Source organism: Corvus cornix, chromosome 6 (genome assembly GCF_000738735.6).
Source record: "Corvus cornix cornix isolate S_Up_H32 chromosome 6, ASM73873v5, whole genome shotgun sequence".
In the NCBI taxonomy this organism is placed as follows: domain Eukaryota; kingdom Metazoa; phylum Chordata; class Aves; order Passeriformes; family Corvidae; genus Corvus; species Corvus cornix.
The window spans coordinates 18,402,989-18,426,354 of NC_046336.1; the positions used below are offsets into that span (position 1 = coordinate 18,402,989).

At 39.5% G+C, this 23,366-nt stretch overlaps 2 protein-coding genes across 3 annotated transcripts; both read left to right on the forward strand.

The window, feature by feature from the left end:
* Positions 1-528: 528 nt before the first annotated feature.
* Positions 529-12,564, forward strand: GDF10 (growth differentiation factor 10). The gene is made up of 3 exons (XM_020583900.2): positions 529-926; positions 5,973-6,880; positions 11,539-12,564. Exons 1-3 carry the CDS (start codon positions 629-631, stop codon positions 11,728-11,730), a joined length of 1,398 nt encoding a protein of 465 aa, XP_020439489.2. The 5' UTR covers positions 529-628; the 3' UTR covers positions 11,731-12,564.
* A 218-nt stretch (positions 12,565-12,782) lies between these two features.
* GDF2 (growth differentiation factor 2) lies at positions 12,783-23,003 on the forward strand. Of its 2 annotated transcripts, XM_019293967.3 has the most exons (3): positions 12,783-17,590; positions 19,219-20,155; positions 21,131-23,003. In XM_019293967.3, the coding sequence occupies exons 1-3, from the start codon at positions 17,251-17,253 to the stop codon at positions 21,294-21,296; spliced, it is 1,443 nt and encodes a 480-aa protein (XP_019149512.1). In that variant the 5' UTR covers positions 12,783-17,250; the 3' UTR covers positions 21,297-23,003. The 2 variants fall into 2 exon arrangements, with proteins under 2 accessions (XP_019149512.1, XP_010409437.1); XM_010411135.4 differs by lacking the exon at positions 21,131-23,003 and having other exon boundaries at positions 19,219-20,407.
* Positions 23,004-23,366: the final 363 nt, after the last annotated feature.

Here is a 23,366-nt window from a genome sequence, read left to right on the forward strand (position 1 = left end):
AGCGCTGCCTTTACAAGACAGCACTGTCAGCTCTGCCGACCGAAACAGCAAAGACTCTTCCACTTTCGGCACGTATGTGCGCACCCTTTCCTTGTCATGCTGTCCCTGCCATCCACTCACCCTTTCGTCCTCTCACCGCCTGCCCGCCCTGCTTGGTATCTATGGCTTCTATCTTTCAGAAATTATTTTCAAGCCCCCTCGCCTGCCGGCTGGCGCAGGCAGCCAAGGTGCCGTCCTGCCGCAGCAGCGCTCGATGCCGCAGCGGCGGCGGTGACATGTGTCTCTCATCAGCGGCTGGGTGCTAATTAATTTAGATCCTTTTCCCGCTACGCTTTAAGGAGCGTTGGAGAAATGCAGCGTCCACTCCCGCAGTCCCCCCGCACCCGGACCCCTGCAGCTGCCCCCGCTCCGCCGCCCCTGGCCCGCATCTCCTCGCCCCCGGGCCCGGGGATTGGCCCGGCGGAGACGGCATCAGCGGCCGGGGGGGGCCGCCCCCACCCTCCCTCCTCCTCTCTGGCCCCGCCGCCCCCTCGCCCCGGTGCGGCAGGGCCAACCGGGAGACCCAGACGCAGGCAGCGACCGAGCCGCCGCCGCTCCGCGCCCGGCCACCCTCCCGCAGCATCCCCCGATGGCCGCCCGCCTGACCTGCTGCCTCCTGCTGTGGTCCCTGGGCCATGGGGGCTGCCGCTCGCCCGAGGGGGAGGGCGCCGGCAGCCCGCCCGCCTGCCCCGTCCAGCCGCCGGCCGACCCGGACTCGTCCGCCCCCGGCCGCGACCCCCGCGGCGGCTCTTCGCCGCCCCCTGGGCTGGGCAGCATCGCTCAGGACATGGTAGCTGTCCACATGCTTAAGCTCTACGAGAAGTACAACCGGGAGGGGAGCCGGCCAGGCGACGGCAACACGGTCCGCAGCTTCAAAGCCAAACCGGGTAAGACGGGCCGGGCGCGGGGGGCACCGCTGGAGCCCCCTCGCTCCTCTTTCGCTTTAAAGTGACGGGTTTGCGTCGAGGTTGTCCTTGACTGCGGGGGGTGTCACTCTGGGTGAATGCTGAGGGGTTCCTTGCTACCTACACGGCCAGGGTGTCGCCCCTGGCTTTGCGGACGGCTTCCCACCTTCCCTGGCTCCCTTCCCTTCCCGGAGAATATCTCCCCTGGGAAAGCCTCCGTTGCTGTGGATGCAAACCAGCGGCAAAAGGAACGCCGTTCCCAGCGCACGTCGCACTGGGCCAAAAGGTCTTTTCAGAAATACTTGGAGCATAAGCCTAGTAGCGAGTGCTCCAGCCACTGGTCCTCTCCTCCGGCTCTCCTCGCAGCCTCAGAAGTTCCTGCTAGGAAGAGTGCCGCCTACAGGACCGCCTAAAACTGCTCGGCATCTTAAATTCCTTGCACTGCCTAAACCTGAGAAGACAGATATATCTGACCTCCCTCTCCCCAGTTTTACTTGACTTGATTATGAGGGTGGAGAAACATATATACTGTGTCAAAACTACACTTTCATTATCCCAATATTACATGAAATAATAAAAAGGAGGTTTGCCTAGTTAATAGTCCATGCATTTGTTATCCTTTGCCAAGGAAACTCATAACTTTTCTGGAAAACATCTTACTTCTTTGGTTAACGCTTACAGACTATAACTAAAATCTTAGTTCTTAAAATAAGAACTGTATCAGTTTCCAGAATCTAGTTGTTGCTACCTTGTCAGAAATAATCATTATTCTATTTAGACAAATCTGATGGATTGAAACTCACAAAACCAAATTTTTCATTAATCTGTATCTCCTACATTTAAGTCTCATGTATAGAGTACAGTGCAGCATACAGTGTTTTAGGGAATGCTTACTATAATACTACACAATAATTAATATTCTCTTGTGCACCCCAACTTAATTTCTATCCTATGTCCACTGTAATATTAAAAAGTAATCATATTCAAAGAGAGGGAGACTCCATGGAAGAGTAAGTGACTAATGAAATGTCTAAAAATCTAGGGGTTATGATGTAAAGCAATTGCAGACATTTGGGAGAAAAATAAATTGTCATGCTCTAGATCATTAGCTAGCAGTTGCTATAATAGGGGTTAAGAAGGAACTTCCACTGTGGATGGTTTTCCACAACCTCCTGTTAACATTTTTATTTTTCTGTGAACTGAGCAGCTAACACTAGCTCTCACCCAAATAAGGTCCTGGACCACAAGAGGGATTTGGGGACAAGGCAAGAATTGCACTATATTCTTTTTCTTAATTTTTCATATAATCTGATGAACATACTACTTGCATCAAAGTAATCCAAGTTGTAATTCTGTTTCAAAACACTAAAATAGCAGCATTTTTTACCCACAGGTAGACTGTGCTGACCAAATACAAATCAATATTATTTTGCTCTTTTGTCTGATCATAAAACCAAGGCAGAGAGGCCTGAAAGTAACCTGGCTTTCCCTGCAATGGAAATAAGGCATATCTATGTCCAAAACTCCTGTCTCCTGTGTCTTATCTATGTACTTTCTCTACTGGACCCCATCTTTCCCAAATAACATGGCATGAAAGCAGAAGCTCCTCTGTACTGTTCCTTTGAACTGCATTCATCAAGCTAGTGATAAACACTCTAAAATGTACCGTAGAATGATGCAAGATGAGGGAAGAGAGAAGAACCTTATCTGCCACCATGTTTATCTTCCTGAGAAATTCTAGTATTTCCTTCTGAAAGAAAAAATTGGCATGTTTTTCTAACAAGAGGTGGAACATTCATCTTTATAAAATATGGATAATAATTGTAGTCCTATTGAAATATGCAAAACAGACTACACACACAATAATTTTCTTTATCCCAAGCAATGGACTTACTTCTGGGTTTTTATCACATACCTTTCAGAAAATCTGTAACTGTCTGTTCCTGTGGTGCTGTTTAAAACTGTTTGTTAGGTGACACTCAAGCATCAGGGTTACTTACAGTTGTCAAGATGAGGGCTCCAGAGGTACAAAATGTTGGTCCAGACCTTTGTCCTTTGTCATATGCATTATTGAGTTCTCCTCAACTACCCAGTTGTATTGCCATTCTACCTGTTCCTTAAAGGGTAGGTTGGGGTAGGTGGGGTTGACTGAGCTATGGAATGTGTAATGTTTTTCCATATTCAGTGTGAGGCACTTGAAATATACATGCATGTGCTGTTTGCATGTAGCCAAATACAACTCTTTTTTTTGTGCCTCTAGCAGTACTTGCCCCTTCAGAAAGAGTACTTCACAAACATCTGATCACCTCCTCTCAGCTCACCTCTACATGTGTTCACAAGAGCTCATTATTTTTTTGGTAAGAAGCTGAGAGAAAGTCTAAGAACTGATTTCTCAGGTTTCTTATTTCTTTAGGTGCTTTCCAGTTTACAGTGAACTTTGTAGCTTTAGAAAACAACACTAAGTGTCTGAAGTTAGTCAAGTCATAAATGGTTTGTGACCAAATGTGAAATATTAAGCTATTGTCCAACTTCACCTAAATTGCTCAGATTGAGGGGAATTAATCTTCATGGCAGCAATTTACTGTCTAAGCCATGAAATTTCCCCATAAATTTACTCTTGCAGCTCAGACTCGTTCCCTGAACATGATGCATCCTCTGTGCTAAACAAAGCAAAGACCTTAATGAATAGTAGAAAATAGCAGCCATTTAATTAAGATTGTATCATAATGCATATGTGCAAGAAAACCAAATCAAGACTGACAATGCATGGTTGACAGGTTGGTAAAAGCCCGAGCGAACTTATGCAATATGGAAATATGACTGTGCTCCATCCAAAATTCAAATCTTCTAAATTCCTAACAAGTCTGTACTTCCAAGCCTCTGGCTTGTCAGTAGCTGCAGATTCATAGATTCTTATTCTGTTCTACACAGAATTTTGACTTTTGAAGGGTTTGTTTCATCCTAGAATACAGAATTATTTTAGATTAATTCAGCTTCCCTTTCTCTGATCTATCATTACAAGTTACCTTCCCTTCTGAAACCCTGAAACACTGGTGTTTGAAATGTCTTTATCCCAACAATGCTCATGCTTCATAGCAGTAACTACAAAGCTGATTGTGCTCAGAGCATTCTATTACTAAAAGAAATATTAAAAAATAACTGTACACAGCTCAGGTGGAGAGAACCAGTAGATAGACTTCTTTTAAGAAACATGCCTTCTGAAATGAACATACATTAACAAAGCCTGGTGTTCTAAAGCAAGTATTATAATTAATCTCTTCCTTGGCCATAGCCTTGTGAAATTTCTGTGCTTCAAAGACTTGAATAAAATCTAAACCCTTAAGTTTTTTCATAGTATGAGCACCTATACCTATGACTAGTGTTGATTAAAAGTTTACTAATCGGAATCCTGTCCTGAACTGACAGAAACAAACAGGTTCTTATCACATCAGTACAAGCTATTCCACTTCACTATATCAGGAACAAAATACAGGTGGTGTAGATGGAAATTGCATACTCAAGCATTTGTATTCTCAGACTGCCTGTGTGGGTTTGGGATTAATGATCATTAATCAGCTAATCTGCTGTTCTTTCAGTCCAAATCACGGTTCTATCCAGCGTTAACTGGGAGATAGCAACCACCAATTTAGTAAGATGTAGCACTATTCCTTTCCCTCTTTCAAATGAAACTGTGCTTTAAAGGAAGAATGTTCCAACAGGTGGCAGTTAACAGTACTGCCTTTCTGTTATTGCCAAAATTTCTGTGGCTCGTCATCCATAGTGCACTGAAAAAAACCCTAAGTGTTTCTGGGAAGCCTGGCTGTTGCATTTTTTGGGTTTTGTTTGGTTTGGAGTGGTTTTTTTCTTCCTTCTGCCAGAGAATTTTCAGGTATGTCAAACAGGACTGCCAGAGGGTTGGTCCACTTGGGTTAATTAAAGATACAGATTTACCTACTGTAATCCTTTGATGCGTTCTAAGTACTGGTGTGAGCTTGGGAGAACAGGAATCTCTTCTTGGTTCTGCCAGCACTGTCCCATATACTGTTGAGCTAGTAAAAAAAAAAAAAAAAGGCAACCTTTCACAATGATAGACTATTAAGGCATTGTCTTTTTATGCTGGGGTGGGATTAGATTTTAACTAAGAGAGGTTCTACTATCTAAATAAACGTGAAGTAAGCAGTTATTAGTGTAAAATTGTTTGTCTTCCTTGAAAGGAGGGTAAAGATGTAAGCTGAGCACAAGCTGTTTAACTAGCTAAAAAGAAGCTGTTTCAAATGGAGTTTGAATTTTAAGAGTCAGCTCCTATTCAATAGCATTTGTCACTAACTTCACACAGATTTAAACACAAGCATTAGAGACCAAGTGTGTTTCACAGTGCTTTAAACAAAGCTCCTACATGATGTGTAGTGGAAAGAAGGATTGCTCACAAAAGTAATGACCCCCAAAATGTGTCACACTGCTTACTGCGAGCCCCCTTGTGAAATGTCTCTTGTGCACTATTTGCAGATGATGAGCTGTTGCCCACAGAGTTAGCACCCAGACATTTTTAAGGAACCTGCAGTCAGCTTTAGATTAGACAATCTTGAATATTAAGTGCAAACCTGGTTTCTGCTAGTACTGGTTTCGGCAAGGTATTTCTCTGAGCTCTACCACAGCTAAATTTGACAGCTTCTCTGAGCCTGAATTTGTTATAAATGAAATATAATCAAGGATTGCTTTTCTTGCCTGCTTAGAATGAAAGGCAGTCTGGAACTAAAAATCTCTGGAAAGAATTTTATCCCTCGTATGTACAAAAGATGCCCAGTGTGTTGGACACTCTCAATGTTATTGTAATACTGCTATTAATGAGTTACATTTTTTTTTCCTCCCCTTATTCACCATGTTTTAAGATGAAGTGATAAGCTCACTATACTAAATTATTTGATGTAACTGAAGCATAAAATTTGTTAATTCACTTAAATGGAAATAAGAGTTGACTACCATTTTTGGTCTCAGATATACATCCATGTTTTCCTTCCTCTCTTGCAGAATTCTTGGCCCAGAAGCCCTTGTACTGCTTTAATCTGACATCCATGCAGGATTCAGAAATGATCCTTGCTGCCACTTTTCACTTCTATGCTGACAAACGCCCTCGGCACCGGGAAGTGTTTTGTAAACGATCCAAGAACTCATCCTGTCGCCTCCTTCACCTGCCTCCAGCCCTACGGCTCAACCTGGTTTTCCAAAGCCTTCACCAGAATTCTGCTTATGGACTAGTGAAAGGGAACATCACTGTGCTTCTTCAAAGGCGAGGGGCTTGGCATGCAAAGGACATTTCACACATCGTAAAAGAATCGAAACGAGCTGGAGAGCTCATTCTCTGTGCTGAGCTTGATTCTGGGGAGAAACACCAGGGCTTCCCTGAACAGGTTGCCAGCCATTTACCTTATATACTAGTTTATGCCAATGATCTTGCAATCTCTGAACCTAACAGTGTGGCAGGCACCCTACAGCGTTATGATCCATTCCCTCCCAATGACGGGGACCCAAATCTATCCCCTAATGCTTCTACTGATACTCGAGTTAGGAGGGATACATACCTCGCTAGCTCTATTCAGAACAACGAGTTGCCAGAAGTAGATTATAACAACAATAAATACAACAAACATGACATATGGGAGAATGCCTACAGATCCTTGAAACCAAAAGCCTCACGCAAAGACCGGAGGAGAAAAGGGCAAGAAAATACAGAAACACTTAAAACATCTCAGGTGCTAAATTTTGATGAGAAAACAATGAAGAAAGCAAGGCGAAAACAATGGAATGAGCCAAGGATTTGTTCAAGAAGATACATGAAAGTTGACTTTGCTGATATTGGCTGGAATGAATGGATCATATCTCCCAAATCATTTGATGCCTACTACTGTGCAGGTGCATGTGAATTTCCAATGCCCAAGGTAGTATGCCTTTTTATTCTTGTCAGCTTGCAAACAGTAGGCCTACTGTTCTGCTTATCCAACTACTTCTTTAGTTAGATTTTCCTTTAGTTTATTACCTTTTTCATTGAGTTTTGTTGCCTTGTTCAACCTAAAGAATTTAAGCAATTTTGTTTCCATCAACTTAGTCATCAGAGTGCAAAAAGATTCCAAGTTTTTTTAAATGCAATCTGAAGAATAAGAAAAATATCTCAGGTTTATCTGACAATTTCTCATCTTATATCTTGACACCATAGCATAAAGACTTCTGTAGCTTATGAAAATACACACTAAATCATCAAAACACTCTATTGTAGTAGCAGAAGTATGAAGTATTATATGCTAATATTAAAACAAGCTACTCTATTAGCGTATTTCTGGATTCCACTTGTAATACCTTAGAAGAAAAATGAAGAGTAGTTACACTCAGGTATTTTTAACTTTAGAAAACTGCTTGTTCTTTATGAAAACAATAATACTGATTAAGATGATATTTGTGTATCAAAATTCTAAATATGTTAGATAATCCTGCTGCAACAAAGAAGTTAATTTACCTTACGTTGCTAGAAATGCCATAAAACTGCCTCTAGCACCCTAAAGCAAGCGTACCAAATTCCTTCTGTAGAAGCAGTGTGAAGTTTGCTAGTGGAGAGGCAAACATTTGTTTCACTTCCACTCTGCTCTGTGGCAAGAAGTAGAAATGTTGGCAATCCTATGTTGGACAAGAATTATCAGAATTTTATAAGGCTTTCAAGTAATGGCAGAGGGGAGGATCTGAAGTACTGCATAACCTGCATATTTAGAAACTGTAATTATTTTGCAGTTCTACCTACAAATTGCCTGATTATTTGTTCAACTGACATTTTTGCATGGGTCATTTGGCACATAAATAAAGGCTAGTGTTTTACAGCAGAGGATTGCAAGGCTCTGAAACAGGAATGTGCCCTACTTTATGTATGTTTGTGTTGAAACAAGTAGCATAATTTCAGGAAGAGTAGATATGTAGGCTGGTTTTAAGTCCAGGAACAGTGGAACTTCATGGTAGGGTGTACAAATCTGACCACATGTTCTTGTGTAGGTGGTCAGTGCTGAACCACGCATACATAAATTGATACATGGTCTGGCAAAATTAAAGCTTGCACAGACTCACATACAACTTTGTTTTTGTAATACAAATTGATCATGCACCATAATCAGCATTTACCTTACCCAAAACAAAAGACAGCCTGGGAATACGGGTCTTCTGCCATAGACTCACAGTCTAATGCACCATTCATACACAACGATGTAAACTCAAAAAAAAAATCCCCAACCAAACAACAACCACACCCTCCAAAAAAGATGCATTTAAGGCATCTGGCTTATTGTGAGCAAAACAGCATTACACAAAAGCTGGCAGGGCCAGAAGAGAGAGGATCTGTTTCTAGCTTGAATAATTAAATAAGCTTATATTGCTTACTCACTTAATATCTTATCTAGAAATATAAGCAAATACTTGTTAAATAATAAAGATTCCCTTTCACTAGTGTCTTGATACCAAAAAACCAAAATAAGGAAAAAAAAACCCAACTGAAAAAAAAAAAACCAGAGAAACTAAATCACACATACATAGACTTGGGAATTTTGGGTTTAATACACATTCATTGATTGGGTTTGCTTTGGAAGAGGTCTAGTCCTTGTTAGCTCTGTATTTTTAAGAAGGGAAAAAAAGAAGCAGATTTACAGGTGTAACTTTTTTTAATGACTGTTTCAAAAGGAAGAGAGAGAGGACACCAGCATGAATGAAGATTCAGTTCAGAGTGTAAGATTTGCTCAATATTATTGAGGGAGAAATTTGTTCTTTCATATATGCTCTAAGCCAGGAAAGTATCAAAGGCCAGATTAAAGACTCATAAGGACTTGGTCTACACAGTCAGCCTATGATGGACAAGAGACACCTTATTTCCAAAGTACTCTTTTAGAACTGTGGAGATAGAATTACATGCCTGGCATGTTGGGTATCATCACATCGTAGGTTTATTTTTTTTCTTCAGTGTTAGTACATCATTCTGCACATCTACTTTAATAACTGCAAGTCTTGATTTAGATAAATAATCAACAGCTTGGGTACAAATCTTCTCATAGCAAGTCCACCTATCTTACTGCTGAATTTCTTATTCCCTGAACTGTGAGGAGGAAGACTAGGTTATATGGCTGGCTGCAGTGCTGCATTTGCCAAATAAATTCCAGTCCTGCACGTGGTAGAACCTGGTCTGCTGTATATAACTTAGCAGCCAGCATTTGAAACATTAGCACTTCCTCAGTGCCATCATTACTGGGCATTCAACTAATTATTTCAAGCTTTCTGCTTTAGCACATTGGGACAAAGTCAAATGTGAAGCCTAGCCCACAATCCCTGAACACTGATGCCGTGTTTCCAGATGGGCTGGAAAAATTCAGAGCCTGGCAGGGCGGAGGATTGGTGTGTTGTCTGGCCCTGCTGTGGATATAGGGCTCAGGCAGCCAGATTGCATACAGAGTACTGCTCTACCATAAGCATTTTCCCTTCTAAGCATTTTTGTGCATGGTGTACCCACTTTCGGGCATTAGAAACATAATTTGTGTTGTTGCCTTGGGAAACAGCTGCTCAGTCTAGATAGACTTTGTTCACATCTATTTGTTCCTTGCAGATATTAGAGGCTGCACAGCTCAAAAAGATCCTTGTAGGATCTTCTGCAGGTTCATAGCCAAGAATCCTGTAAGTCAGTAACTGGCCTTGAGGGCAATGATGGCTATCCACTGCATGGGGGCAATAAATGCTGTTTCAGTAGCACATTGTCATCTGACTCTGTCAAATAACGACATGAAATAACACAGGTGCTAAGAACAGTTCAGGAGGTTTTCATAAAGGCTAAATTAAGAACTTGATTCTAGAAGCTCTTAATTCTTTGAATTTCTAAACTCTGCAGTTGCTTAAACACACAAAAACTCCTGTCTCTCTCTTGCTGTCCATATATGCTGACATGACCAATGTGGGTAGAAACTGATTTCTACTTCACAGAGCAGCTGTGAGACTACCTCACTGCTTCTTGTGTGTGGACAGTTTTGAAATCTAAAGATAAAGGGGGGCAAGAGAGAGCAAGCCATTGCTAATGATGCTAACATATGCTAATTACAGAAACGCACTGTGCAGGACTGGTCACTTGTTGGGACTTTGCTATAGGGATACTGTCTTGAAGGGTCAAGGACAGATTTCACAGTTACTTAGTTAAGGAATATCTGAAAGCCTTAATGGTAATTAAGGTTTGATCTGATTTGCTGATATGTTACACTTAATACAAATGTTTCAAAACTGAATTATGCTAAAAACAGTTCCTTTGTTCTATCCATGGACTACATAACTTTTCATGTTGAAATGAAAAACCAATTTTTGCACATACATATATATTTGAAAAACAGAGAAGATATAGGAGATAATAATTCTTCTCACCTAAAGTATCTATTTCCATGCGGTAGTGTGCAAAGTCCCTATTTGTTTTCCCACAGATGTCATTTTCCACCTGATATACAGCTGTGCACCAATAGTGATGAAAGATTCCATGTGCCACCTATACCAGATATGTGCAGATATGAGAAAACTCAGGAAACTGTAGCAAAAAGCTTGATAGGATTAACGCAATTTTCCTACTGTTATTGTACTCATTTGCTGGGACAGTATTCAAGCATGACAACTGAACAGGAGACACTGAAGCTTCAGCCTCAGTGGTGGGCTGACTACCATGCTATTGCCTCCTTATTCTCACCACCATAATGCCTAATGACTGCCTCCTCTTCTCAAATGCTTTTCCTTGTGTTGTTAACTGTGTCCAAAAATCAATAGTAGAAATAAAATTGTGGCTCAGTGCCCTGAACAGGTTATAGATGTAAAGCTGATGTAAATCCTCATTTCATACTTTTCCCAGCCTCTTGAGGCTAGCCCATGGGGAGAAAAAAAAATCCTGGGGATGAAGGCAGAGGGAAGCAAAGACCACATATATGAACTATTTGTCATGCAATTAGGATCAGAAGGGCTCTGTCAGGGTGTTTGATTATTCTATACTAACTCTCTCCTGTGGATGCTACTTCTGGAGTACTCTGCTCTTTCAAAAGAGAGTGACTACTCTAGGAAAAAGTAACTAATTCCAGGCTAGCGTACACAAGGAGAAATTCAGGAATTTCTGGAATGTTGGAACATTGGGATAGTTATTTTGGAAATACTTACAGTAGCAAATTTTCTACGTCAGACGAGGTTAAAAAAACATATAACATCTAGCAACTGAGAACTAGCTTAGGCTTCTTCTCCATGCCTCCCTCCAGCATATAGCAGATACATTCAGGGACATTTTTTCTTCAGGCCTCTGGCTGCTGGCTGTGCCACCAGTGCCCTCCTCTGGTATTTATGAAGGCAGCCTAAGGAACACAAAATATCTGTTGGATACATCCAACTCAGGAAAGCTGGAAGTGTGAGGGACTGACTGTGCTGCATAACCCTATGACTCAATCAATGACATATTTGCTTTACTGAGGAACAAAAAACTCCATAATTGTTATCATTTTCCAAGTCCACTTAGGAACATGACTGCTCATAAATGAAGCTATAACTATTTCCTTCTCTGTTCCAGATTGTGCGGCCATCAAATCATGCTACTATTCAGAGCATCGTAAAAGCAGTAGGAATCATTCCTGGCATCCCAGAACCCTGCTGTGTTCCTGACAAAATGAGCTCCCTCAGTGTCCTTTTCTTAGATGAGAACAAAAATGTTGTTTTAAAAGTATATCCCAATATGTCAGTTGAAACTTGTGCCTGCCGATAAGTTCATACAAATACACCTTTAACAAGGCCCACAAATCCTGCCTGACTGCTCTGGGAAGTTGTAAAGGAGAAATTAATCCACTTGTGTTGATGAACCAATGCAATTCTACAATTTCTCTACAGAAAGCATACGGAGAGACTAAAACAACACATGTGCTTGCCTCGAAGGATAGGTCATACTGTCATCATTTGTCTTTCACATTCATCTTCCAGGAGTTCAGTACTTCTACAGATACCTTCCTAACCCACCTAGCCAAGATACCTGATGTTTAGTGAGAAACTTAAGTGTGAAGTTTTCCATAATCAAAGGACTAAAATATGTTTTTATTTGTTATTTTCTGACTATTTTACATCTTCAGTTAACCAAGAAGATGGGAAGTGAACTTGCAAAGGCAGGCTTATTTTAGAATATCACTTCTGTACACAAATCAAAAATTTTTGCCTAAAACACTCATACTCTTAATATGCATATTTATACTGAAAAATGCTGTAATAAAGGGCTTAAAATGTATATTTTCTTCAGGATGCAAGTATAGTTCACTGCATAAATTTTCATATAATCAATATCTTAATATAGTCATTTTTGGTTACCCTTCCTTAATATATAATTTGTTCTACAAAAAACATGTAATATTCCACATTTTTGGTTTGCTGGATAGTTTCAGGTTGTTAAACATATTCTCTGAGTAACACATACAATATAGTAATATGTTGAAATACTAAAAATAAAATAACCAAGATTTATATTTTTGTAAATTATGCTTTATATCCTCTAGATTGTTACATGCTTTTAACAAAAGCTAATAAATTAAAGGTACAGTAGTATCGAAAAATATTTGAATTGTCTTTCTATAAATGCATTCTCCTACATTCTGTTAATTAGATGGAAACATGTAAATACATGTTAAGCTTGTCATAATGTGCTTCAATAGATTAAAGACAGAAGAAAATACTATGATCATCTAGACCGACCTCCTGCACAGCACAGATCAAAGAACCTTGCTCAGCAGTTTCTGCACCATGCATTATGGAACTTCTGTTTTGAGCTTGGGAATATCTTTGAAAAACATGCATAAATTTGGCTTTAAAGATTTCATGTGGTAGAATATCTCTACTGGACTACAAGTAGTTGTTCCGAAAGTTAGTGCTCTTTGTTCATATGCAGTGGCTTAATCCTAGACTGAATTTGATGAGCTTTAGCTTCAGTTCAATGGATCTTACTGTAACCTATTTCATTACATCCCTTTTATCTATTATCCAAAATACTTTCACTGTGTATTTTTAGTATAGAGAGTCGGGTCAAGTTACATTTTGGCTAAGATTTAAATAGATTGATTTCTTATTCTAAGCCTTAAAACAATTTCTCACAGCTCTCTTCTGAACTCTTTCCAGAACTTTCATTAACTTTCTTTTCAAATAATGAACATCAAAATGGGAAACATTTGGCAGTGGTTCCATTGGAAGTCTTTATAGAAATAAAGTCTCTGCATCCCTCTAACTCCTACACAATCCCCTGTTGATACAATTATGGTAGCCTTGTAACTGCAGCAGTCTTTTAAGAGCTGGTGTTCCCGTCATGGTGTCTGTCAATCCTTAGTGTCCCTGTGTTCTAGGACACACTTGCCACATATTTCATTTTCACCCAGCTGCTGTGCAATAGCATAAAGAGAACAGGAGTGGAAGAAACATCTGAAATCTGTAAGGTAGCACAGAGTATAAGAGATGGAGTGCTTCCTCCTCAAGAAACAGTCTAACTTTATGCACTACCTTATCCTATTAAGAGTTGCTTTGTTTAAGGGAAGGATACTACACACATTTCCTTCTGATCAACGAGTAACTGGAAGGCTCCTATCCTACTAAGGTGCTGGGTATCTTCTGCCACCAATTTCTATTCTCAGGTGGTGCCGATTCCCAGACAACATAGGTGTGTAGATGTGGTTCTTCCTGCTACCTGTAAATTACTGTAGTAATTTACACTAGAACTATTGGGGAAAACCTTTGTATAGTGTTGTTGTTAGAGTTCTCCCTTAAAAAATTTACAATCTTATGTTCTTATAAATCATTAGAAGCTCGACTACAATTGACAGAGTAATGCTAATGTATAAAGAAAAATTTAGAAGTTGTCAGAAAGTCATCATTCCTACAGAACAGCCATAAGTATAACATTTTTCTACGTATCTTAAATCCATGTTATTTCTGCTCTCTATGAAAATCTGCCTTTTTCTGTAGGTCTAGTCTTGCTCCCAATTATCACTAGCTCTGAACAGCCTGACATATTAACTTAGTGTACTTATATTCTCATCTATAGCATTTTGTTCTCCTTAAGGAATATTTGCTATATCTTGAATTAGTCCTTGGATAAAACCATTCTTCCTGAGATGTGCTGATGCAAGCTATTAGGCAAGAGATACTATACTGTGATCTAAGGTCTATAGGACATAAGAAAAAAATGCTACTGCTACACTCCTAAGGACACCTACAAAACTCTAAGAGGTTAAGAATGCATTTAAAGTTCTGTTGGCAAAATTATATCTATTATACCTGTAAGTGTCATTTCTCTCAAAACATACCCTTACTACACAAGTCATACACATCTCTTATTAGTAAAACTTATTTCATTTGGAGTTTAGCTGTACTGGTCAATTTTTTAATGCAAAAAAGGCTTTCAACCACTTTTAGTGGTTTAAGTTACTCCTTTCTGGATCTTTGCAATTTGGATGTCTAATCTTCCTCTAGAAAAAAAAAATTGCATTTGAAATGGCACAAATGCAGTCAGCTGCTGCCAGAGGACACTGATACCCTCACTATCTTGATTCCAACAGATCTTTGTATTTCTTTGAACATCCTATTAACCATTCTGCTCAATGTTTGAGTTCCTAGAGAAAGTTACTACTGATAAACACGGGTCAAGATAATTCCACTAACTAATCCTAAAAGAATATGGTATGAGTAAAGACAGATAAAACATGAAAACAGCTGATACCAGCCAGCAAAGTGTTAAAACCTTTTTTTTCTAAAACAAATCCAATTTAATTCTTTCAGGCCACTGTTTAATTGCCAGAGGTAACAGCAACAGCTACAATGTACCTAGGTTTTTGTGGATGATTCAATTCACTTGCACAAGGCTGCATAATTAAAATAAACCACTGGACAATATTAATGTATTTGTGTATCACATTAATTAAAAATTGTCTCACTGCCAAACCTCAAAGAACAGCTTTCAAAAGAAATTTCCACTGAGTTAAACTGTTCATTGTAAAGTTTCTGCAAAGTTGACACTTGGGCTGACAGTATATGACACCTTTATGTATGAACTAGGAGTCTGTATATAGCAACCTCCACAGCATTTGCAGGAGGAGAGAGGTATTTATATAGATTGCTTGATGTAGCTGCACTTTATGTAATTAAAATTAATTTTAAAGTAGACAGATACAGAACTTCAGGTACTTAGACACAAGGAATGGAGGCTGCTCCTACTGAGTATAAGACTGCACCCTTTAAAGTCATAACTCTTAACAAAAATTTTGTGGCTATCATGGATTTGTGATACAGTATGAGCATCCAGCATGATGCTATGTAATAGCAACCAATGAAAGCTTTGGGAAGATACACACTGGAGCAGTGAACCACATAAGGAAAGGGTATTTTATTTCTGCATGTGGCACTGGTTGACTGCCACTAGAAAACTATGTATAGCCCTCGGGTTCATCTTTTCAAGAAGACATTCAAATTCTGAAAGAGACACAAAAAAGAAAAAAACAAAACAGGTAGAGAAAATGTCTTTTGTTACTAAAAAGAATCTGTTTATCAGAAAGCAAACTGAGAAGTAACTTGATTACACTGTACGACCACTTTGATAGGGAGAAAATGTCAGTAGTATGGAACTCCTTAAACTAGCCAGAAAGTTTCAAGAATTCCTGTCCAGAAGGTAAAGTCAGGCACAATGAAATAATAAATGTAGCATAAAGGGTTTTTTTAACTGTAGGTGACAATCTTTTAGAGTAAGTTCTACAAAAATTGAAGAAATTTTTGTTTCTTTGACAAGTTCAGATAAAGTTTGAAGAAACTTAAGAAGTTATGTTTAGCCAAACACAAGCAACTGGACTCTACATGCAGGTAGGAAACACAGAGCCCCTGAGTAAAATGTAAGTCTTACTATGCAGGAGACCAGGATCAATGCCAAATAATCCTTTTGACTTTATGTCATAGGAACATAATTAACCAGGATCTTGGATCACCCTTGTATCTTGAACAGACACATAAGCAAGCATTTCAGAAGTCTCAGATCACTTTAAATGCTCTGTATCTACTGCTAAAAAACAAGAGCAATGGCCAAAAAAGGCAAAATCTAGACCACATGTTTGCAGTGAGAGTTTTGTTAATGTAAAAGCTCATAATACTCTTCAGATTTCCTGGGACATCTACTGTATGAATTTAATTGTTCTTAGAAAAAACCAATCCATTAATAGTACAGAAAAAGCAATTATGTATCATTAGATTAAATCATAATACATTAATTAAGATAAATAACCTGTTTTTTCTTCTGCATCATGAGAAATTCATTTGCCTTGGCCTGTTCTTCTCATGGATACAATATCTTCAGAGATAATCTTCTGTATCTTCAAAAGGACTTTTTACTTTCCATGTGGCCTTAGAAGGCCTAGTTCTGTCTTCATTTTGAGGTTGCTGAAAAAAATGACTGGTTGTTCTTGGACTGCCTTGACCATCATGAATTTATGAAATATATTACATAAGATACTATAAAAACAAGGCTAAATTCCCATACACCAAAGGAATCAAACAGAAAATGGACGAGCCTGCAAACAACATGAAGCAAACTTGACACAAAACAGATATTTCACTGTGTACAAACAATAGCCCTTGGCTGATAAACGGAAAGAAGTTTTAAGGTTGTTTGTAATGTCATGAGATCATGTCTTGCAGAATCACAGGTCTCCATCAAACTATTGGGCATTTTCTGATTGCATGTGAAGGGACTGTATAAAAGATTTGTGAGTTGTTATTTGCTAATAGCTAATAGAGTGAATTTGTTCTAGATCTGTATTTTCTAGTCTTGCTGGAAACAGTGTAAACTTCTGCGTCCCTAAGAAAGCTTCTCTCTGTGTTGGCAAGGAAATGATAGAAGAATGTAATTAAGCAAGGATGACCCTAAAGTGAAATGTGGATTCTTTACAATATACAATGTCCTTCCCACCAGCCACATGTGTTTGTCAGATGTTTACAGAATCTTCATTAACTAAGAGCTTTGCTAGATAACAGAAGCTGAAGCATGGCATCAATGGCTCTGATAAGGACAAGTGTACGACCAATCTGCTTGACAACTGACAAGAGGCTGGGGTTTGAAACAGACTGCAAAAAGAACACAAGAAAGTGATTTGCAAAGGGCATTCCAGTTGTTTGCCTTACATCTTCTTTCCTCTGTCTGTATTGAAACAAGACTGTAATCAGCTAAAATACCCTTGTGCTCTTGTCTCTCCACCAGAAAGTAAATATAGAAGAAATGCATTGTTTTGGAGTATTAGCTGCACTGTCTGTTTTCAACATCATTGCTTGTTTGACAAGAGGCAAGCCTTTGGAAGACTGGGACAGGCTATCAGCTATGGGAAAGTCTGATGCACGCTTTCATGATCCTAGGGAAGATGAGACCCATTTCAACTTTAAATCTTTCCTGGAGAATATGAAGATGGATTTACTAAGGAGTTTGAATTTGTCAAGAGTCCCCTCACAAGTGAAGACTAAAGAAGAACCACCACAGTTCATGATTGATTTATACAACCGATATGCTGCAGACAAGTCCTCCAGCCCTGCATCCAATATTGTAAGGAGCTTCAGTACTGAAGGTAGGAGAAGTCCTAAATATGTGGACTAGAATTTTTAAAGAAGTAAATAGTAAATACTCAGATTCTTTTGAAATTCAGAAGAAACTCAGTTCCTAACTTCCACAAATGCAACATTAAAATTTTTGATTTTATTCTTACTCTATAGTTTCTTTCAGTCTTTAAAAAATGCAGTTACCTTTAGTTTTCTTCTTTGATATTTTCACTGTACAATATTCTCTTCTCAAATGCTTGAACTAAGATGATGCACCAAATAACAGAGTTTACATGGAGCATGTTTCTCAATCCTAGACATTTGGAACTGAGTTTCTATGTTAGAATGCAAACTTTTGATCACCCATAATTGAGACTGATGCTAGACAGCTTTTCTTTCTGGTGGGCTCTGTATGTATTTAAAAACTACAGCAACCAACTGAGAAATGTGTCTCTGGATCCAAGCAAGGAACAGCACTGCTCCTCCAAAATTCTGGATTAGACAAAGATTTATATGAAAATGGGTAGTCATGCTTATATCAACTGAAAAAATTCAAGATCGCTGTCTATGTAACATTAAATAGACTTTTAAAAGCTCCATCAGGCAGTAAAAAAGTTAGAAGTGCAATCCTTGTTATAAAAATGAAACAGAGAATGAAGTTTCCTTTTCTATGAAAAATAGACATACACAGGTAACAGCACTACAGAGAACTCCAAATTCCCAAATTAATGTCCCTAGTCCTGAAATAGAAAGAAATCTCAACAATATGACCTATATTTTAGTTTCCATATCTCACTCTCCCCTCTGACTACTTTAGAGGGTAAATGCTCTGAAGAAATGGCAGCAACAGCCAATTAAAATTGCCCTAAAATCCAGTCACGATAAAGCAGTTAGTTTACATTAAGCATTAAATAGACATCAGGGATGACTTTTAAACACTACAAATCTGATCTTCCAGCCAAATATCTGCTCCTCCCAAGGCAGAGTTGCTGGTACTGCACACAGATTTGTAGACAACATGAACAAATCCACACAAACTCAGGGAATCCAGGCTGGAACAGTCTGGAACCTAGGCATGAAAGGCTGTTTATCACCAAGTCCCAGTTTAGATATACCCTGAGGCTTCAATTCAGGACTTTCAAAAACTTTTCTATTTCCCCGAACTCCCAGTCCAAGCGGTTTTCAAATTTATCTGAAGACAACAACAAAAGCCTCAGCACAGACAGTTCTTAAAGACACTTAAATATGTATATTAGAGCAGTTCATCCCATGCATGATTATAAGAGTAGGAAATCATTGGTCTTTTTAGAAATTCCTTGTATAAAAATATCTTTAGCAAATTGCTAAATCTGAAAACTCTGCACATGCCTTACTTATGCACTTAATACAGCCCAGCATCATCCACAGTTTGTTCTAGGCAGCCTCTTTATGCTTCCCTCCACACACTCACCTGGCTATACAATCAACACTAGGGACTTCCATTTCCTCTTTTCACTCTCTGCCCTTGAAACTTGGCCAGAAGACAGGATTTCTTTTTTTTTTTAATGCTGTGTCACCATGCTCTTATTTTATGCCCAAAATATATCCTGAGTCTTTTAAAATCAAGTTACTTGGACAGTCAGAAGCACTGTAACCACATTTTAATTTCCTATTGCAGATGTTGTTTCTTTAGATTCACCAGAAGAAAACCCATTTCAGAAACACATTTTGTTCTTCAACATCTCTATTCCACAATATGAGGAAATCACCAGAGCGGAACTGAGAATTTATATCTCCTGTCACAAGGAAGTTGGATCTCTCTCTAGGCTGGAAGGCAACATGGCAATTTATGATGTTCTAGATGATGGCCACTGGGAAAACCCAGAAAGTACCAAATCTTTCCTTGTCTCCCACAATATCCAGGAATGTGGTTGGAAGATGTTCGAAGTGTCCAGCGCTGTGAAAAGATGGGTCAGGGCAGACAAGCTGGAGACTAAAAATAAGCTAGAGATTGTTATAAAGAGTAAAGCTCTGAGTGGTTTTACTTGTGGGAAGCTGGATATCAGTGTTACCCCTGACACTAAAAATCTGCCCCTGTTAATAGTGTTCTCCAATGACCGCAGCAATGGGACAAAAGAGACCAAAGTGGAGCTCCGGGAGATGATTGTTCATGAACAAGAAAGTGTGCTCAAGAAATTAGGAAAGAACAACACTTCATCTGAAGAAGAACAGCAGGGAGAGGAAAAGGCCATCCCTGGATCCCACCTGCATTCCTCCAGAAGCAAGAGAAGCATTGGAGCCAACCACTGCAGGAGAACTTCCCTCCATGTGAACTTTGAAGAGATTGGCTGGGATTCCTGGATCATTGCACCAAAAGATTATGAAGCTTTTGAGTGTAAAGGAGGTTGCTTCTTCCCTCTGACAGATAACGTCACCCCAACAAAACATGCTATTGTCCAAACTCTGGTGCATCTCCAAAACCCCAAAAAAGCCTCCAAGGCCTGTTGTGTTCCAACCAAACTGGATTCAATCTCCATTCTTTATAAGGATGATGCTGGTGTGCCCACTTTGATATATAACTATGAAGGGATGAAAGTGGCAGAATGTGGCTGCAGGTAGTATATAAGGCAGAATCTCTAAGAATAGGAACATCCCCTTTTCCTGTCCTGTGTAAATCTGTACAATAGTGATGCAAATGAAGACCGTTGCAAACAAGGTTTGAGCAGGGTATGGGGCTAGTTGTTGTTGTGCTGCTTGTTTTAAAGGAAAACTGGCATTTAAAGAATGGCAATCACTGTAAATAGCCTGCATTATATATCATGGCAAAAAGAATACTGGATTAAAATATTGTGAGATTGAATGAATAAGCATTATTTGGTGACAGTGATACAATGTCAATGCCTTATTTCAAACTTTCTGTTTAATCAACTGTATTTAGGTCACAAACTAGAGGATTTTCAATGGGGGTTTAGGATGTCCTGCAAATGTTTAACAGCTCTTGAAATCTAATTCTCCCAGTCAACTCTGACATTTTCAACTTCTGTAAAACTCAGTAAATGGAATGTTGTCTGCATGATAAAGTCAGGAATCTAAATTCAGGAAGCCTTTTCTCATATCAGTAATCTCAGAGGCTTTTACAGGGAAATGATTTGTTCCTGTAAGTGAAGATTTGCAGTATTCAAAACAGAAGAGACTCTCACTTATTTCATTCCCAAGTTTCCTTCTGTGGGTAGCAGGTGCCTTAGTTTCAGCTTTCTTATCCTCAACGTCCCTATTTTTACCCCTTTATGGCACATACTTGAATGATAAGAAGTGCAGCCTTCCGCTTCTAAGACACTGTTTCCTAGGAGGAACAGCAGCTCTTATCGCCGCACAAAGATAAGGAGCCACTTTGACCTACTGCATATTCTTAGTATTTCTTTGCAAGAACATGCAGTCAAATGATGTCCAGCCTTAGAAGCTGTATCCTAAGAGCAGTGGGGGTTGAAAGAGCTCAGCACTGAAAAGCCCAGGCTGCTTATTTAGAAGCATACATTTGTTGTTCAAGGTCTGCTATGAGGTTCTGATTTTTTTTTTTTATTTCTTCTTAGGAGAAACTCTGTTTTACATACGAAATTCTTTCACCCCTTAGAAGCCTGGGAAAAATGGAAGACTTCTATCTGTGTTCTATTCTGCTGTATGAGAAATATACTATCATGCTGTCATTCTTCTGACTTCAGTTGTATTTTCACTAAACAAGGACCCCATCTTTCCTGAAATTAAAGTAAACTTCCTTTGATGCTAATGAAGGTTTTGCCTGTAAAAGGACAAACTGCCTTCCATTGGTTGCAGGTGACAGGTGTAAGTGCTGTACAACGTCACTGCAGTACACCTCACTTCTACTCCTTCACCACCTCCCACACATACACACATCTACCTAAGAACACTTTTGAACCAAATCCATAACAAACTACACATCAATTCAAAGTGTTGAAGAACATTGATGAGGCAAAAACCTAAACAGTACCTTAATGTATGGAAGGAACAGAATTTAAATCGATACATATGTTTTGAATTAGGACAGCCTGTGGGCAAGACGAATTCATTCGGCATGAGCAGGTCAGCTTGAAATCCAATACACAGTTTATTTACTATTGTTAACCTAATACAGAGCAAAGAGCAGGTGAGTGTGAGCAGAGCAGCTGTAATTCCATCAAGAACTGCTGGTTAGATCACAAACCATGAGCACAAAGCACGATTCACTAGAATTCTTGAACTGATTTATAGTCTTTTTGTTTAGAACTGGTCTGCAATTGGATCAGATCTGAGATCTGGGTCCATGCAAACTCCATACTTCCCTAGCTGCATGCCATTAACCTCTCAAGCTTCCCACGGCAGTAATCATTTTACCACTCCCCACTGGCTTCTGTAATCTTACAGTTATCATTACATCTTCCTCCTGCCAGAGCCCCCTGTATTCTCTCCCTATTTTGTTCCTGTCTCCTAAGCTCCTGACATTTTGCAAAACTTCTCTTAATCAAGTATCAGAAATGGCCAAACGTGCACTTGGTGTGATCACATTAGAAGACTTATTCACCCTCGTGTCAATGTAATTGTAGCAAAGTCCCCTCCAGTGATCCCATCTGGAACACAAGGTCCCAGTTATATTTTGGCTTCACTGAATTCAGGACTTTGTCCATAATTAAATGAAAAATGGAGAAGGAGAAAAACCTGTTCCCACATCTTCACAGAGAGAAATTCTCAAGAATCGGGGGGGTGGGGGTGTTACATTCTGAAGTCAAACTTTGATCTATATTTCCCTTATTTGGATGGGGAAAAAAATACCCAAAACCATTTTTGGCTCAAAACCTCAGCTCCTAGATAATGCATCAGAATTCCAGAGAAGACCTACAGATCCCATCCCAAAACTGGACTATAAGTCGCTTTTGTATTTCAATGAAAAAAATCAACTGAGCTTCCAGCCAGCTTCAAGGATCATGTTCCCATTGGCTTAACATTTTGGTTGGCATGGTAGTAAAATGAAACATGAATCTTTCCACACGGTGATGAACAGGGTCAAGAAGAAATGAGAACCTAGTAGTGACTACAGCTGCTGCTACCTTCAGCATGGTTGAAGTGTGTGTCAAATTGATGTTTGGCTTTATATTTAGCAGTTTGATTTATGTAGCTTTGCACATTTTATTTTAAGTAATTGTTTGAGCTTGCTCATGTTTCAACTGCTTTGGGATGCAACAAGTCAGCCAGGTGGTCATGATGGTTCTAGAGAGTACACAGGCTGTGAAGAACAGGTAAGCATCTTGCCCCTGCTTCAAGCTGGGTCCCACTGGACACTGAGACACCCCCCTCCCATCACTGGGTTATGAATGTTGACCAGCAGCTTGCTGTTACTGAGGAGCAGGTTGGGGCTTGTGCAGTGTTCAGCAGACACACAGTTAAAATTAAAACTTATTTGTTTAACATAAACAGAAGTCCGATGTATGTCCTCCTTTTCAGGCCTGCTACCTATCTGTGTAACAGTCCTGTAACATCAGACTCACCAGCTGACTCCACAGCCAGTTTTAAGGCTAACCTATAGCATTTCAGTCTGAATAGATAAACATGGTAAGCTGGTGGAAGTTGGTCGGAATATATAGCTGGTGTTATTTTTACACAACTTCCCACCTTGTCTGTGTACACAGCAGACACAGTATCCTCTGCTCTCGCCTACTCCTCCACGCCATGTCCCATTACAGAGGAGCAGCTGATGCAACTTAACAACACAGCACCAGCAGTCACTAAAAATAAAAATTTCTCCATTTTCACTTTTCTTTTCTACAGGTGAAGAGG

Coding starts and splice junctions, on each gene's coding strand:
- GDF10 (XM_020583900.2), top strand. CDS start 629: ATGGCCGCCCGCCTGACCTGCTGCCTCCTGCTGTGGTCCCTGGGCCAT. Junction 927..5,972: donor CAGCTTCAAAGCCAAACCGG/GTAAGACGGGCC, acceptor CCTCTCTTGCAG/AATTCTTGGCCCAGAAGCCC. Junction 6,881..11,538: donor GTGAATTTCCAATGCCCAAG/GTAGTATGCCTT, acceptor TCTCTGTTCCAG/ATTGTGCGGCCATCAAATCA.
- GDF2 (XM_019293967.3), top strand. CDS start 17,251: ATGCATTGTTTTGGAGTATTAGCTGCACTGTCTGTTTTCAACATCATT. Junction 17,591..19,218: donor AAGGAGCTTCAGTACTGAAG/GTAGGAGAAGTC, acceptor TTCCTATTGCAG/ATGTTGTTTCTTTAGATTCA. Junction 20,156..21,130: donor GTGGCAGAATGTGGCTGCAG/GTAGTATATAAG, acceptor ATTTCTTCTTAG/GAGAAACTCTGTTTTACATA.